Source organism: Carcharhinus amblyrhynchos, chromosome 34 (genome assembly GCF_965287045.1).
Source record: "Carcharhinus amblyrhynchos chromosome 34, sCarAmb.v2.hapA, whole genome shotgun sequence".
Classification (NCBI taxonomy): Eukaryota; Metazoa; Chordata; class Chondrichthyes; order Carcharhiniformes; family Carcharhinidae; genus Carcharhinus; species Carcharhinus amblyrhynchos.
In genome coordinates, this window is record NC_137357.1 from 4,989,459 (window position 1) to 5,007,811 (window position 18,353).

General features: G+C 47.4%; 1 protein-coding gene across 1 annotated transcript in view; it reads left to right on the forward strand.

Annotated features, from left to right (window-relative positions):
• The window catches only part of LOC145361252 (myoferlin-like), a 123,598-nt gene that overhangs the window by 78,993 nt on the left and 26,252 nt on the right, over nucleotides 1–18,353 (forward strand). The window contains exons 37-39 of the mRNA XM_080216885.1: nucleotides 4,521–4,616; nucleotides 6,946–7,074; nucleotides 14,412–14,567. Of these exons, the coding sequence (XP_080073011.1) occupies nucleotides 4,521–4,616; nucleotides 6,946–7,074; nucleotides 14,412–14,567 (381 nt within the window). The remainder of the gene's footprint in view (nucleotides 1–4,520; nucleotides 4,617–6,945; nucleotides 7,075–14,411; nucleotides 14,568–18,353) is intronic.

The window sequence follows — 18,353 nt, forward strand, 5'->3', positions numbered from 1 at the left end:
ACAATACCACCAAGGCCCTATTCCCGTAACCCCATGCAGGATGCTACTGCGACTAGACGGTTTGAGTTATAAGGAGAGGCTGGATAGACTGGGACTTTTTTCTCTGGAGCGTAGAAGACTGAGGAGTGATCTTATAGGGGTCTATAAAGTAATGAGGGGCATAAATCAGCTGGATAGTCAATTTCTTTTCCCAAAGGTAGGGGAGTCTAAAACTAGGGGGCATAGGTTTAAGGTGAGAGGGGAGAGATACAAAAGTGTCCATCGGGGCAGTTTTTTCACACAGGGTGGTGGGTGTCTGGAACAAACTGCCAGAGGTAGGAGTAGAGCCAGGTATAATTTTGTCTTTTAAAATGTGTTTAGACAGTTACATGGGTACCATGGATATGGGCCAAATGTGGGCAACTGGGAGTAGCTTAGGGATTTTAAAAAAAAAAGGGCAAGTTGGGCCGATGTCTATGACTCTAAACACAGTTTAATTATATTCTTAAACAATATGTAGTAAAAAAATTCGCAAGAACTTTTATCAATTACAAGCGAAAACAAAACAACCATTTTAATGTATAACACTTAACCAATGTATGTATCAGATGTTATAATCAAAACCAATAACCAATAAAGAAAGCCCTTCAAACTGATCTATCAGTGCACAGGCAAAAGCTCACATGATGCTGGAATCCAGTTCCCTGGGTTGAATGCTGAATTCAAATGATCTTGAAAACTCAGAGTAGCTTGTGGCCTTCAGCTCCCTAAAACAGACTTTTTACTGCAGGAAGGCAAACAAGGTGTGCTTTCAGCTAACTGGTAAAACTTTCAGAACAGAGAGAGAGAGACATTTTCCAGCTATGCTTCTGCAGTCAAAATGAAACTAAAAGTTGTCTGAGATTGTGAGATTTTAAAAGAAAACTTTGTTCGAAGGGACACTAACATCACAGTATGTACACCCACGGTGTTGTTCGGGAGGGAGTCCCAGGATTTTGAGCTGGCGACAGTGAAGGAAAGGCCGATATATTTCCAAGTCAGGATGGTGAGTGGATTGGAGGGGAATTTGCAGGTGGTGGTGTTCCCCATGTGTCTGCTGCACTTGTCCTTCTGGATGGTAGAGATTGCCAATTTGAAAGATGCTGTCACAGGAGCCTTGGTAAATTCCATTTACGATTGCACCATTTCCAAGGGTAAAGTCTGCCATTTCCAACATCAAGACTTAAAGTGGCGGGATTGGCAGAATTGAAATTTCTGAGAACTGAGAACAAGGTGGCACAGTGGTTAGCACTGCTGCCTCACAGCGCCAGGGACCCGAGTTCGATTCTTGGCTTGGGTCACTGTCTGTGCAGAGTCTGCGTGTTCGCCCTGTGTCTGCGCGGGGTTCCTCCAGGTGCTCCGGTTTCCTCCCACACTCCAAAGATCTGCAGATCAGGTGGATTAGCCATGCTAAATTGATCTTTAGTGTCAGGGGGATTAGCAGGGTAAATATGTGGGGTTACGGGGAAGGACCTGTGGTCAGTGCAGACTCACTGGGTCGAATGGCTTCCTTCTGCACTGTAGGGATTCCATGAAAACTGTTCTCCTTACAGCAGAGAAGCTTTGGAGGAGATTTGATTGAAGTGCTCAAAACTGTGAGGGAAGTTTGATTGAATAAGTACTAGAAAACTGTTCCTCTGGCAGAAGTGTTGACATGGGTGACGAGAATTATTTTTTTACACAGTGAATTGTGATGTGGAAGGCACTGCCTGAAAGTGCATGGAAGCAGATTTAATAATAACTTTCAAAAGGACAGTTGGAAAAAGAGTTGAAAAGGAAATGTTCCCTGAAAGTGGAAACTCAGGTGGCCAAGGTATTAAGATAGTAAGAGTTTTTATAAATACATAAAAAGGAGAAGGCTGGCTAGGGTGAATGTTGGACCCTTAGAGGATGAGAGGGGGGATTTAGTGGTGGGGGATGAGGAAATGGCTGAGGCCTTGAATAACTTTTTTGCTTCAGTCTTCACGGAGAAGGATGCGAATAGTTTGCCGGGTGTTAATGATGGAAAGATGGTAGGAGTGGAGGGCCTGAATGAGATCATTGTTACTAGAGAGGCAGTGCTCGACAGACTAGAGGGACTGATGGTGGTCAAGTCCCCAGGACCGGATGGAATGCATCCAAGGGTTCTGAAGGAAATAGCAGAGGTGATAGTGGATGCCTTAGTGATTATTTTCCAAACCTCGCTGGATTCTGGGAAAGTGCCGGAAGATTGGAAAACGGCTAATGTTACGCCGCTGTTTAAAAAGGGTAGCAGGCAAAAGGCAGGGAATTATAGGCTGGTTAGTTTAACGTCTGTTGTAGGAAAAATGCTTGAATCTGTAATCAAAGAGAAAATAGCAAGGCATCTTGAGAAGAATTGTTTGATAGAGCAGACGCAGCATGGTTTCGTTAAGGGGAAGTCGTGTCTGATGAATTTATTGGAATTCTATGAGGATGTGTCTAATGCGGTGGATAGAGGGGAACTCGTGGATGTGGTGTTTCTCGATTTTCAGAAGGTGTTTGATAAGGTGCCGCACGAGAGGTTGTTACAGAAGGTTAGGGGGCATGGAGTTGGGGGTAGGGTGCTAGTGTGGATAGGGGATTGGCTGTCAAATAGGAGGCAGAGAGTGGGTGTCAATGGGTGCTATTTGGATTGGTGGTTGGTGACTAGTGGAGTGACCCAGGGACCGGTGCTGGGGCCTCAGCTATTTACCATTTATATAGATGATCTGGAGGAGGGAGCCGAGTGTAAGGTGTCGAAATTTGCTGATGACACACAGATAAATGGAACAGCAAATTGTGTGGAGGGTGTGGAAAGTCTGCAGAGGGACCTAGATAGGCTGAGCGAGTGGGCAAGGACCTGGCAGATGGAATACAATGTTGGCAAGTGTGAGGTTATCCACTTTGGTAGGAATAATGGTACTACTACTTGCAGGGCGAAAAGCTGAAGCATGCTACGGTGCAGAGGGACCTCGGGGTCCTCGTGCATGAGTCGCAAAAACCCAGCCTGCAGGTGCAGCAGGTGGTCAGGAAGGCGAATGGGATGCTGGCCTTCATAGCGAGGGGGATTGAATATAAAAGTAGGGAGGTCTTGCTGCAACTGTACAGGGCACTGGTGAGGCCGCAGCTGGAGTACTGTGTGCAGTTTTGATCGCCGCACTTGCGCAAGGATATTTTGGCCTTGGAGGGAGTGCAGAGGAGGTTTACTAGGCTGATACCGGAGTTGAGGGGGTTGAGCTATGAGGAGAGGCTGAATAGACTGGGCTTGTACTCGTTAGAGTTTAGAAGGATGAGGGGAGATCTCATTGAGATGTATAAAATGATGAAAGGGATGGATAGGGTGGAGGTGGAGAGGTTCTTCCCGTTCAGGAAGGACAGCAGGACTAGAGGGCACAGCCTCAAGATAAGGGGGGGGGGGTGCAGTTTAGAACAGAGTTGAGGAGGAACTTCTTCACTCAAAGGGTGGTGAATCTCTGGAATTCTCTGCCCGCTGAAGTGGTGGAGGCTACGTCGCTAAATATATTTAAGACGCGGGTAGATAGGTTTTTGGTAGGCAAGGGGATTAAGGGTTATGGGGAGAAAGCAGGAAAGTGGAACTGAGCCACTTCAGATCAGCCATGATCTTATTGAATGGCGGGGCCGGTTCGAAGGGCTAGATGGCCTACTCCTGCTCCTATTTCTTATGCTCTTAAGGTGGCATATGGCATGCTTGCCTTCTTCAGCCAGGGTATTCAGTACAAGAGTTCGCAAGTCATGTTGCAGCTACATAAAACCTTGGTTGGGCCGCATTTGGAGTATTGCGTGCCGTTCTGGTCACCACACTATCAGGAGGATGTGCAAGCTTTGGAGAGAGTGCAAAAAAGGTTCACCAGGATATTGCCTGGTCATGAGGGTGTTGGCTATGGGAGAGGTTAAATAAACTAGGATTATTTTCACTGGAAAGACGGAGGCTGAGGGGAGACCTGATAGAGGTCTACAAAATGATGAAAGGTGCAGACAGGGTGGATAATCAGAGGCTTTTCCCCAGGGTGGAAGGGTCAATTACAAGGGGGCACAGGTTCAAGATGAGAGGGGGAAAGTTTGTTGGAGATGTGCGAGGGAGCTTTTTCACAGAGTGTTGGGTGCCTGGAACGCGCTGCCAGAGGAGGTCGTGGAAGCAGGCACATTAGCAACATTTAAGAGGCATCCTGATGGGTCCATGAACAGGGAGGGAATAGAGGTACGGACTGAATAAGGGCAGAAGGTTTTTTTTTGCTTAGTTAGGGCATCATGATCAGCATGGGATTGGAAGGCCGAAGGTCCTGTTCCTGTGCTAGATATTGTTCTTTTTGAAAACCTTACAGAATAGAGCTGGGAGAGTGAGACCAATTGGAGAATCTCTAAAAGAGCTGGCACAGGCACAGTTGGCTTGAGATTCACTGAGAATGGAATCTGACAGCTTTGTTCTATATTCAGACCCTGCTTTTGAAAGCCTTTGCTGCAAACGTAATAGCGATAATATGTTTCTGTTTCCTTTCTTCAAGGAAGACCACATTGTCGATTGGTGGTGTAAGTTCTACGCCTCGACTGGGGAGCATGATTACTCGGATTATGTGACGCAGGGCTACGATACAATAAAGGCGAGAGGCTTCATCATCTGTGGATAGTCCTCTGACTGCTGGGGCATTACAATGGTCTTGGCCAAATGCACCAAGCCCCCTTCAGCAGTCAACCCCTCATTCAGCGTTCGTTGACTCACAAGGGCCCCTGATCTTGCAACGCTCATCCTTATCCTCAATTTCAAATCCCTCCGCAGTCTTGTCTCAGCCTGGGGCAGTGAGATTTAACAGAATAATTTTGGGTACCGTGCTCCTGTAGTGGCGGGGAAATCACCATACGTTGGACTCAAGACTGGCTACAGAGTGAGGGATGGAACTGTTGAGAGTGAGAAACATCCAACGTTTTTTTCTTTGCCTCTTTATTAGTAAGTCCCAGTTTTCAGTTTTTCTAGGCCTGTTAATTCTTAACACCAACCCTTGTGGGCATTAACCTTGTATGAAACATTGGTTTTTCCTCAACTAAAGTATTGTGTCTGATTCTGGCACCATATTTTAGGAAAGATGTGAAGGCATTAGAGAGAGAGTGCAGGAGAATGGTTCCAGGGAGGGATGCTATGGTTCTTTTTTTATTCATTTGTATGTCGCTGGCTTGCCCGCATTTATTGCCCATTCCTAGTTGCCCTTGGAGGGTAGTTGAGAGTCAACCACATTCTGGAGTCACATGTAGGCCAGACCAGGTAAGGACAGTAGATTTCCTTCTCTAAAGGAGATTAGTGAACCAGATGGGTTTTTCCGACAGTGGTTTCATGGTCATCAGTAGATTCTTAACTCCAGATTTTTTTTATTGAACTCAAATTCCACCATCTGTCGTGGTGGATTCGAACCCGGGTTTCTGGATTAACAGTCTAGCGGTAATACCATTAGGCCATCACCTCCCCATGAGGGTCTTCCAGTCTATAAAAACTGAAAACTGGGACTTAGTAATAAAGAGGCAAAGAAAAAAACGTTGGATGTTTCTCACTCTCAACGGTTCCATCCCTCTCTCTCTAGCCAGTCTCAGGTATGGTGTCAGTCCCATGTATGGTGATTTCCCTGTCACTACAGGAGAACAAAGACCATGAGGGTCTTCAGTTATGTAGATAGATTGGAGAAGCTGGGACTGTTATCCTTGGAGTAAAGATGGTTGAGAGCGGATTTGATGGAGATGTTCAAAATCCTGTGGGGTCCTGGCACGATAGAGAGAGAGAGAGACACTGTTCCCATTGGTGGAATGTGCGAGAATCGGAGGGCAGCCATTTAACTGATCGGCAAAAGAAGCAATTATGCAATGAGTGGTTGGAGTATGGAACACACTGCCTGAGAGACTGGTGAGACAGATTATAGAAACATAGAAGATAGGAGCAGGAGGAGGCCATTCAGCCCTTTGAGCCTGCTCCACCATTCATCACGATCATGGCTGATCATCCAACTCAGCAGCCCAATCCTGCTTTCTCCCCATAACCTTTGATCCCATTCGACCCATGTCCAGCTGCCTCTTGAATACGTTCAATGTTTTGGCATCAACTACTTCCTGTGGTAACCATTCAAAAGGGGAATTGCCAGTTATCTGAAGAGGAAAGCATTTCACGGCTTCAGGCGAAAGGCAAGTGAGTGGGAACACAATGGGCTCTTACAGAGAGCCAGCACAGACATGATGGGCCAAATGGCCTCTTCCTGTGCTGCACCAATCCATTGATGCATTGGGGTCCTTCTATCTTCCATCAGTGCCAATTAGTTAGCAATCTGCAATGTAATAGGATGAGACAGTTTTCCCCATGTGTGGTACACTGAAGCCAGGTACACTCCTGAGATTTTCCAATAGTTGTCTGCACACAAACTCCTCCCCTTGCATGTGAGTAAGTTTAATGTTTCCTGAGCTATGAAGGAAGGGAGGGGTGAGGGACTCTGGTTTGTGCACTGTGCTCAGGGGGTATTTGAACCCACAAGCTGAGGCCATTTAAGATGCTCACAGTAATTTTTTTCCCTCTCCTCTCACTCTCCTTGTCTCTTTATCTCTATGCTAATCCTCTTCCCTCTTCCTCTCTGTCCCTCTTTTTCTCTCTGCCTCTTCTCCTTTCTCGGTCACCTCTCTCATTCTCCATTTTTTGTTCTCTTTCTCACTCTCTTGCGCTGCCTATCGCTATCGCGCTTTCCTGCCTCCATTTCCCTCTTTCTTTTTCTACTCCTTTCTCTGCCCCTCTCTTTGTGTCTTTCTGTTTCTCTCACCCTCCCTGTTCCCTACCCGATCTTTCCCCTCTCTCTCACCCTCTCTCGCTGCCCCTTCCCCTCTCTATTTCTTTCTCTCCTGGTATCACGTCTCTCTCTCTCTCTCTCTCTGTGTTTAACATGTCTCTCTGTCTCCCATATGCAGATTTATCCATGCTCGTTAGAAGATGTGCCTCAATTCAAGGGGCTTCAAGATTTCTGCCACACCTTCAAACTGTACCGAGGGAAAGTGTACGGGGAAATCGAGGACCCGATGGTTGTGGGTGAATTTAAGGTAATCAGTAATGGAGTTTGGGTGACCATTCATCACCCCTTTCAGCTGCTGACAGCTCAAAAGAGGCCATGGGTGGGTGGGGGAAGAGGGGGTCTGCAGCCACTCTGCCTGAGATCAGTGGGGGTGGAATCTGGGTGGTGGTGGGTGGGGAGCTAAGAGGATCAGTAGTATTGTGGGGGTGGGCCAATGTCTGTGGGGGCTAGGGGGAGGCAGGACAGCCACATTGTATCACATATTTTCTGCGCGTGTGCAGTTGGAGGCTCCGATCAGAGCTACAGGGTTTTGGGTGCGTTAAGCCCCACCCATAGGCTTCTGCAGCACAATTTGGAATTGCTGATATTTTTGCAGGGTAAAGTGCATATGGGGGCATCTCAAAATGGGTCTAAAAGTCAGATCTGAAACCCTTCCAGTTTCAAGTATGCCCAGCACTTGGAATCAAAATGGTAAAATAGGGCCCGACGAGTCCCAGAGGAACTGCCATGCCTGGTTAAGTACAAAGCAAGAAGTGCCCTCGTTGGCCCACCAATTTGGCCCTAAATCAGGGAGTTCATATGCAAATAGGCCCACCCCAATTAAAGTCATTACAATTATTGTCATTGTATTGGGAGACAGTGAAAAGTATTGTTTCTTGTACGCTATACAGCCAAAGCATACCATCCATAGAGAAGGAAGGGAGAGAGCACAAAATGTAGTGTTACAGTCATAGCTAGGTTGTAGAGAAAGATCAACTCAATGCAAGCAGGGTCCATCAAAAGTCTGATGGCAGCAGGGAAGAAACTGTTCTTGAGCTGTTTGGTATGTGACCTCAGACTTTTGCGTCTTCTTCCCGATGGAAGAAGGTGGAAGAGAGAATATGCGGAGTTCATGGGGTCCTTAATTATGCTGGCTGCTTTCCCCAGACAGCAGGAGGTGTAGACAGTGTTGAAGACGCTATATAATTGCAGCTGAATGTTCATACCTTGGGACGATGGCATGTAACACTTCAGCCCCTCCAGCCAGATATTTAATGTTGTCTCTTTATTTCTCCTGGGCTAGTCCAATGTGGCCAAGAGTTTAAGAGGTTGTTTCTGAGATTGAATAACTTGGCAGGCATACAGTGCACTCCCATTGTGTCTCAGGAAGTCCCATTGGGAAGTCTCGGGTACTCTCTGTGTTACCTGTGACTTAGGTGTTCACATTCTGACCACGCAATCAGAAAGTCACAGAATCAGAGAGGTTTGCAGCATGGCAACAAGCCCTTCAGCCCAACCTGTCCATGTCGCCCCGTTTTTACTACTAAGCTAGTCCCAATTGCCCGCGTTTGGCCCAGATCCCTCTATACCCATCTTACCCATGTAACTGTCTAAATGCTTTTCAAAAGACAAAATTGTACCCGCCTCGACTACTAACTGCCTCTGGCAGCTCATTCCCGATACCCACCACCCTCTGTGTGAAAAAATTGCCCCCTCTGGACCCTTTTGTATCTCCCCCCACCTCACCTGAAACCTATGCCCTCTAGTTTTGGGGCACAAGTTGTGGATTCTGGGGAAATGAAAGTTCATTTTTCATTAACATTGTGTTTGGCTCCCCCTGTTGACAGAGTGCTGCCCTTTCCCCTTTTTCAGAACCAGTCCAAAGCTGTACCTGCCCTCTCAGGTGGGCACTAGAATCCCGGGGCCACCATGTCAGCCTCTGACAGGCATTGCTGTGTGTGGGATCTTCCTGTGCTCAAAATGGCCACATCTCACTCATGGTGTCAAAAGTACTTCAGTGGTGCCTTTAAAAACCCCAAGGCTGCAAAAGGCACTGCGTGAATGCAAGTTGTGTTTGTTAGCTGCCCGTTCCCTGTTACAGGCTTAGAAACATAGAATCCCTACAGCAGGGAAGGGGGCTGTATGGCCAATCGAGCCTGCACCGACTCTCCGAAAGAGCATCTTACCCAGGCCCTCTTCCCCGTGCTATCCACATAACCCCACACGTTTAGCATGGCCAGTCCACCCAACCTGCACATCTTTGGACACTAAGGAGCAATTCAGCATGGCTTACAGTGTGTGTGTGTCAGGGAAGACTTGGTGAATGGGGTGCCAACCAAGTGCGCTGCTTTATCCTGAATGGTGTTGAGCTTCTGGAGTGTTTCTGGGGAGTATTCCATCACACTCCTGACTTGTGCCTTGGAGATGGTGGACAGGCTTTGGGGAATCAGGAGGTGAGTTACTCGCTGCAGGATGCCCAGCCTCTAACCTGCCCTTGGAGCCACAGTATTTATATGGCTAGATCCAGCTCAGTTTCTGGTCAATGGTAAAATCTAGGATTGTGGTGTGTGATCTAGCAGTGGTGATGGCACTGAATGTCAAAGAACAAAATCAGCCCGGGAAACAGGCCCTTCGGCCCAACAAGCCCGCGCCGCCATCTCAACACCACCAGTCCACCTCTCTACCCACGACCCCTATCTAATGTTTTATGGCCATCTAGATTGAGGGAAACTGATTTAGGGACAATTTATTCCTGCCAATCAGCCTAACAGCACATCTTTGGGGTGTGGGAGGAAACTGGAGCACCTGGAGAAAACCCACGCAAGCACGGGGAGAATGCGCAAACTCCCACAGACACCAGCCCAAATCCATGTGTCTGCACAGCAATCAGCGATAGTCACTGAGCTGTCGTCTTGTCCAGTTTAGGCACACACTAACGACATGAAGCACTAGGCCAATCTCGAACAACCAAGAGCAGCCCCAGTACGACCCATCGCGTGTATGCCCCTCATTGGACACAAGGTGGACCGACTTAAAACCTGTGAATGAAAAGAGAAAAAACATTATTATCATACTATACCCATTTACATTACCAGGGACGCCCCAATGCTAATGACCCTTATTTAAAAGGTTCTCCTACATCCACCCATCTCCAACTCAGTCATGTGCCTGTCTGTTACTCTTAAAGGACTCTAGCATGTTTGCCTCCACCACCTTACTTGGCAGAGCATTCCATACCCCCACTACCCTCTGTGTGAAAAACCTCCCTCTAATATCTGTGTTGTACCGCTCCCCCCTCACCTTAAGTCCATGGCCCCTTGTCCTATGTGTCTCTATTATAGGAAATAGCTTACCTCTGTTTACTCTATCTATACCCTTCATAATCTTATATACCTCTATTAGATCCCCCCTCAGTCGGCGTCTTTCAAGGGAAAAGAGCCCCAATTTCTTCAATCTTTCCTCATACCCCAGTCCTTCCATACCAGGCAACATCCTGGTAAACCTCCTCTGCACTCTCTCCAGAGTCTCCACGTCCTTCCGGTAGTAAGGCGACCAGAACTGTACGCAGTACTCCAAATGCGGCCTAACCAACGTTCTGTACAACTGCAACATTAGACTCCAGCTCTTATATTCTATACCCCTTCCTATAAAGGCTAACAGACCACAGGCTTTCTTCACCACACTCTCCACTTGCACTGCCACTTTCAAAGACTTGTGCACTTGCACCCCCAGGTCTCGCTGCGACTCTATGCACCTTACGAGCTTACCCTTTATCACATAACTTCCCCCTACATTATTCCGGCCAAAATGCATCACCTCACATTTATCCGGATTAAACTCCATTTGCCACGTATCTGCCCAATCAACCAGCCTATCAATATCCTGCTGTATTGCCAGACACTGCTCCTCACTGCCCGCCAATCCAGCCATCTTGGTGTCATCAGCAAATTTGCTGATCACGCCACCTACTCCCTCTTCCAAATCATTTATATACACTACAAAGAGGTCCCAGTACCGAGCCCTGCGGCACACCACTAGTGACAGACCTCCAGCTAGAAAAGGACCCCTCCACAACTACTCTCTGGCTCCTCTTTGCAAGCCAGTTCTCTACCCATCTAGATACCTAACCACATATCCCATGAGCTTTAATCTTCTGTACCAACCTACCATGAGGGACTTTGTCAAACGCCTTACTGAAATCCATATAGACGACATCAACGGCTTGTCCTTCGTCAACCGTTTTTGTCACCTCCTGAAAGAATTCTACCAGATTCGTGAGGCAAGACTTCCCCTTGACAAAGCCATGCTGCGTATCCTTAATCAGATCGGAACACTCCAAGTGTGCATACATCCTATCCCGAAGAATCCTCTCCATCAACTTACCTACCACTGGCCTATAGTTACCTGGGCTATCCCTCCTACCCTTTTTAAACAACGGTACCACGTTCGCTATCCTCCAGTCCTCTGGGACCTCATCTGTGTCCAAAGAAGAGACAAAGATTCGTGTCAGAGGCCCAGCAATCTCATCCCTCGCCTCTCTAAGCAGCCTAGGATAAATGCAATCAGGCCCCGGAGATTTATCGGTTTTAATGCCCTCTAAAAGCCCTAACACTTCTTCCCTCATAATCAATAGATCTTTCAATTGGTCTACCGCTCCCTCAATGACCGTACTAGACATCAAGCCCCTCTCCTTCGTGAATACCGACGCAAAGTATTCATTCAGGATCTCCCCCATTCCCTCTGCCTCTCAGCACAATTCCCCACGTCTGTCCCTGAGAGGACCGATTTTACCCCGAGCCACCCTTTTGTTCTTAAGATAGGAATAAAACGCCTTTGGATTCTCCTTAACCCTACCTGCCAAAGCCATCTCATGCCCCCTCTTTGCTCTCCTAACTCCCCGTTTGAGATCCCTCCTACTCTCTCTGTATTCCTCCAACGCTCTTTCTGTTCCCAGCTGCTTAGACCTGACATACGCCTCTCATTTCTTCCTAACCAGGACTTCTATATCTCTAGTAATCCACGGTTCCCTAATCCTACCTTTCCCATCCTTTCTCCTAACTGGCACATGCCTTTCCTGCACCCTTTGCAGTTTTCCCTTGAAAGACTCCCACATGCCTAATGTGGTCTTACCTTCCAACAGCCTATCCCAGTCTGTATCCCTAAGCTCCTGCCGAATCCGCCTGTATCTAGCCTTCCCCCAATTTAGCACCCTCCACTTAGGACAGCTCTCATCTTTTTCCATTCGTATCCTAAAGTAGACGGAGTTGTGGTCACTATTAGCCACATGTTCGCCTACCGCAACCTCAACCACCTGACCCGGCTCACTTCCCAGAACAAATCCAGTATCGCCCCCTCTCTAGTCGGGCTATCTACAAACTGTTGCAAGGATCCTTCCAATACACATCTTACAAATTCCTCCCCATCAGACCCCCCAGCTCTCGGCACCTTCCAATCCACCCCAGGGAGATTAAAATCTCCCACTACAACAACCCTATTCTTCCTACACTTATCCAAAATGTCCCTACATATACCCTCTTCCACTGCCCGGGGGCTATCGGGCGGCCTATAGTACACTCCTAGCATAGTAATGGCCCCCTTCCTATTCCTCAACTCCACCCACAAAGACTCAATTTCCAACCCTTCCATGTTATCCTCCCTCTGCACCGCTGTGATCTGCTCCCTAACTCAGAGTGCCACTCCCCCTCCTCTTTTCAACCCTCCCCGATCACGCCTAAAACACTTATACCCTGAAACATTTAGCTGCCAGTCCTGCCCCTCCTTTAACTACGTCTCTGTCACTGCCACCACATCTAAATTCCTCGCGAACATCAAGGCCCGAAGTTCATCCGACTTTCCCGTCACACTCCTTGCATTAAAACAGATGCACTGAAGACCCTCAGGCCCTCTTGGATCCTCCTTCTCCTGGGGGATTTCCCTATCAACTAGACTTACCCTGACCTCCAACTCACTCCCAGTGCCTGAGCTGTCTCTCTCCTCCCCACCCCCCCCTCCATACTAGTTTAAACCCTGCCTGAACACTTCAGCCAACCTCCCAGCTAAAATATGTGTCCCCTTCCCATTTAAGTGTTCCCTATCCCTCTTATACAAGTGCCCTTCCTTTGCAAAGACTTCCCAATGGTCAACAAAACTAAAACCCTCTGTCCTGCACCAATCCCTCAGCCATGCATTCAGCTGCAGGATCTCATTATTCTTATCCCTGCTATTGCTGGGCACTGGCAGCAGCCCAGAGATTGCCACCCTGGAGGCCCTCCACTTCGGCCTGGCTCCCAACTCCCTGAACTGCGTACGTATTTCCCCCCTACCCTTCCTTCCTTTGTCCCTCTCTCCTACATGTATAATTACATCCGCCTGGGTCCCTTGGCCCTTCAAGATTCCCTCTACCCACTCCAACACATCCTGTACCCCAGCTCCAGGGAGGCAGACTACCATCCTGGACTCCCGCTTTTGCCCACAGAACCGCCTGTCAATTCCTCTAACCCTCCCGGCCCCACCACTATTTCACATCCAGCCCCCTTCCTTCCCTCTGAGGCATTTTCCTCTGCCCTTTGTGCCCTTTCCACCTCAGTTAGCGCCTTACCCCTGCTATCTTGAGAGACTACCCCTGGGGTAGCCTTTGGAACATTACTCCTCTTTTTACCCTTCCTAACTGTAACCCACCCATTCCCCCTCCTTGACTCTGAAATCCCCTCTTGAATCTGGTTCCTATTCATTAATGCCTCATTTTCCCTCACTAAAAATAAATCCTCCAGCCTCAACTCCAGTTGCCTAACCCGGGCCCTCAAACACTGCAACTCCAGACATTTGGTGCAGACGTGGACTCGCCGGAGATGCTGTGTCTCCAAGAACTCACATATATTGCACCTTACACAACTGACACGTCTCCCCATGGTTCCTGCCATTTATTTGACTACCCTCAGACCTATGGACACACTTGACCAGTAACTCACCTTGCCTAACCCTGTCTCGCCAAAGCCCTTGCAGTACTCAATCAGCACCCACCTCGCTCTGCTGCCCGCTACCTACTGTGGCCTTGTTTTTATACTCCCTCACTCCCTTCCCAACAGCCCTTGTGCCTGGGACCCTCTATGGAAAGCACAAAGGGAAAAAAAAACCACAACCTAGCAATGCAAGGGGAGATGGTTATATTCTCTCTCTTTTTGGAGGTGGTCCTTTCCTGGCACCTGTGCGGCATGAATGGGCCTTTGATGGGCTGAACAATCTTTCCTTGTGCCACCATACTGTCCTTGGGAGTTTTATGTCATCCTGCTTGGGCAGCACAGCGGCATAGCGCCAGGGACCCGGGTTCAATTCCAGCCTCACGTTACTGTGTGGAGTCTGCACGTTCTCCCCGTCTGGGTGGGTTTCCTCCGGGTGCTCCAGTTTTCTCCCACACTCCAAAGATGTGCGGGTTAATTGGATTGGCCATGCTAAATTGTCCCTTAGTGGTAGGGGTACTAGCTAGGGTTACAAGCCTGGGTGCGATTGTGGTCGATACAGACTTGATGGGCCGAATGGCTTCCTTCTGCACTGTTGTGATTCTATGATTGTGATTTTATTGTCTCCTAATTTTGATTTTTTTTTTAGGGGTCATTTCGAATCTACCCTCTGCCTGAAGATCCCTCAAAGCCTCTCCCTCCATCGCAGTTCCGACAACTGCCTTCCAGTGAGCCTCAGATCTGCTTAGTGAGGGTTTACGTTGTCCGTGCCCTTAGCCTCCAGCCAAAGGATCGGTCTGGGAAGGTATGTGTTAGCCACTTTTACGCATATTACTCAGCTATTAATTTAAACACACTCCAAACATCCCAGTATAATGAGACTAACAAGAACAGGAGCTGACTTTTTAATTCATTCAACAATCTCCCTTTAATTAACACTTTAGATACCAACTCGGCGTGGTGCCACAGTAGTTAGCACTGCTGCCTCACAGCGCCAGGGACAAGAATTTGATTCCCGGCTTGGGTCACTGTCTGTGCGGAGTCTGCACGTTTCCCCGTGTCTGCGCGGTTTTCCTCCGGGTGCTCCGGTTTCCTCTCAGTCTGAAAGACATGCTGGCTAGGTGCTAAATTCTCCCTCAGTGTTACCTGAACAGGCACCAGAGTGTGGCGACGAGGAGATTTTCACAGTAACTTCATTGCAGTGTTAAGCCTACATGTGACATTAATAAATAAACTTAAAAAACAAACCTCAAACTTAAGCAGTTGCAGCTCTTTTACTGAACTTTAACTCTTAACTGAACATCAACTTCAACTGAATGTTGACCCTTACCTGGACATTAACTTGAACTGACCTTTAACTTTAATTATTTTAGTGAAAATAGATACTACTGAGTTTAAGAAAGACCTGGGCAGAAATATCCCCGATGTAGAATTTATCTTCATAGTTTGCACTGAAGAGTTCATTCAGGGCACACTTCTTACAATCGTGAATCTCTATTGAGTTATCATTGGCAGGCAAAGGACTGCCCACTTCTTTTTTCTCCAAATTTCTTCACTGGATCCAGAAGATTCCCTGTCATCCAGTCAGTTGTGTAACCGGAAACCAATCTCATGGCTCGAACAGCCAGTGAAATTACTTGTAAAGGGAGCCACTCTGCATAGTTCAAACTGCATGTCTCTCACGTAAAAGCAATAAAATGCAATGCCACCAAGTCTTCAAAAGTAAACAACTTCCCATATTTGGTCAACACAGGAAGCTTCAGATCCCTGACTCAGAGTAATTTTACGACCCACATCTCGTTTCAATTACAAGTTGACCAGCATGCTTAGCTCTAAGCCAGATTGGCCAATTTAGAACCACTTGTAAGAGGAATTTTTGGAGCTGTCCCACTGGAGTGCCCTTGCTCAACCAACACCTCGGCTACAAAAAACTGTGTGTAGTTAAAGAATGCAAAGAAATTGATTTGCCAATGCACACATCAGGAGAGAGATGCAGTCAATGAGGGTTGACTGTGCTTTCTGAACTAATCCCATAATTGTAAAATTGTTGTATTATTCTGAACATTTCAATATCCCGCCCAGCCTCGTCAATCAGACTAGAGGGTTAACCACTCAAGCCACTCACCATCCTGACTTAGAACATAGAACATTACAGCGCAGTACAGGCCCTTCGGCCCGCAATGTTGCGTCGACCAGTGGAACCAATCTAGTGACCTCTAACCTGAACTGTTCCAATGTTATCCATATGCCCATCCACTGACCATTTGAACGCCCTTAAAGTTGGCAAGTCCACAACTGCTGCAGGCAGGACATTCCACACCCTTACTACCCTCTGAGTAAAGAACCTACCTCTGACATCCGTCCTATAACTACCACCCCTTAATTTAAAGCTATGTCCCCTCGTGTTAGCCATTACCATCTGAGGAAAAAGGCTCTCGCTGTCCACCCTATCCAATCCTTTGATCATCTTGTATGCCTCAATTAGGTCACCTCGTAACCTTCTTGTCTCGAATGAAAATAACCTCAAGTCCCTCAGCCTTTCCTCATAAGACCTTCCCACCATACCAGGCAACACCCTGGTAAACCTCCTCTGCACCCTTTCCAATGCCTCCACATCTTTCTTATAATGTGGTGACCAGAACTGTACGCAGTACTCCAAGTGCGGCTGCACCAGAGTTTTGTACAGTTGTAACATGATCTCACAGCTCCGAAATTCAGTCCCTCTACCAATAAAAGCTAATACACCGTATGCCCTCTTAACAACCTTATCAACCTGGGCGCCAACTTTGAGGGAGCTATGCACGTGTACCCCGAGATCTATCTGCTCGTCAACACTACTAAGAGTCCTCCATTAGCCCTACATTCTGTACTCCTGTTACTCTTACCAAAGTGAATCACCTCGCACTTTTACGTATTAAACTCCATTTGCCACCTCTCGGCCCAGCTCTGCAGCTTATCTATGTCCCTCTGCAAACTGTAACTTCCATCCTCACTGTCTACAACTCCAACTTCGGTGTCGTCGGCAAATTTACTAATCCATCCTTTTACACCCTCATCTAGATATTTATAAAAATGACAAACAGCAGTGGCCCCAAAACAGATGCTTGAGGTACACCACTTGTAACCTACTTGGAAATATATCGGCTGTTCCTTCACTGTGGCTAGGTCAAAATCCTGGAATTACCTCCCTGACGGCATTGTGGGTCAACCCACAACATATGGACTCAGTGATTCAAGATGGTGGCTCACCACCACCACCTCAAGGGCAATTAGGGATGGGCGGTAAATACTGGGCAATAAATGCTGGCCAGCCAGCGACACCCATGTCCCACGAATGAATGAAAGAAGAGGTGTGGATGGTAGAATGACAAGCAGCTGTCATCTGAAAGTAAAAACAAGGCTGAAGCTGAAATATGCAAAGGAAAGGAATCACAAGTGGGGACAAGAGGTTATAATCCAAGATTGTTGAATGCAGTTTTGCGTTGGGAAGGCGAGAGATGCAGCACTGTTCCTGGAGCTTGAATACAGCTTCATTGGAACACAGCAGGAGATCAAGGAGAGAGAGGTCAGTGTGGAAGCCAAGTGGAGAGTTAAAATGGCGGGTAACTGGGGGTTTCACATGAGATTTCTCCCAGCCTAACCTTATCGGTTTGTCCAACTTCTCTTTTGAGATATTTGTGCCATTACACGTTACAGATTCCAGAAAAATTAGGGATATTTGACAGGGATAGTTTGTCAGCTTGGAGCAGGTCAGATCGCCTGGAACATTTGGGATTTGCTCTGTCTGCATTGATTGCAGTATAAAATCAGTACTGCATTCAAGCCCCTTCAATTTCCCAGAGGGTGGGTTAGAGTGCAGTTAGCCCATTGGACACTGACTCTGTTTATCTTTCTGTGACATACTGTGAATTTTGTACTTGTTGGGATGGAGTGTGACCCTGGTGGGGGATGGATCAATTTTCACTTTGGCCATCTAGTATTACCATCGAGGGCTCCTGGGATGTTGGATCGAAGTGAAGCTTTTGTCCTCCATCTCCCAAGCAGAAGAGTGGCACCACTGGTGTATTCCCCATGTTAGCTTCTCCAGATCTCTTGAGGTAACTCTGCTTCCCTTTGATTCTGGCCTCGACTTACCTACTGTCCCATTACCATTGACATTCACCTACCTTAGCTTTCAAATTATTTCCTTAAACCCCTCCCCACCTCTCTCCTCCCTTAAGATACTTCTTGAAACCTTTGACCAAATTTTTGGTCACCTATTATCTCCTTATGTGGCTTGGCGTCAAACTATGTTTAACACTTTGTTTTGATTCATTCGTGGGACATGGGCATCGCTGGCTGGGCCAGCATTTATTATCCATCCCTAGTTGCCCGAGGGTAGTTGAGAGTCAACCACATTGCTGTGTCTCTGGAGTCACATTTGAGCCGTACCGGGTAAGGATGGCAGATTTCCTTCCCTATAGGACATTAAAAGTTTAAAGATTTAAAGTTTATTTGTTAGTGTCACAAGTAGGCTTACATTAACACTGCAATGAAATTACTGTGAAAATCCCCTAGTCACCACAGTCCGGTGCCTGTTCGGGTATACTGA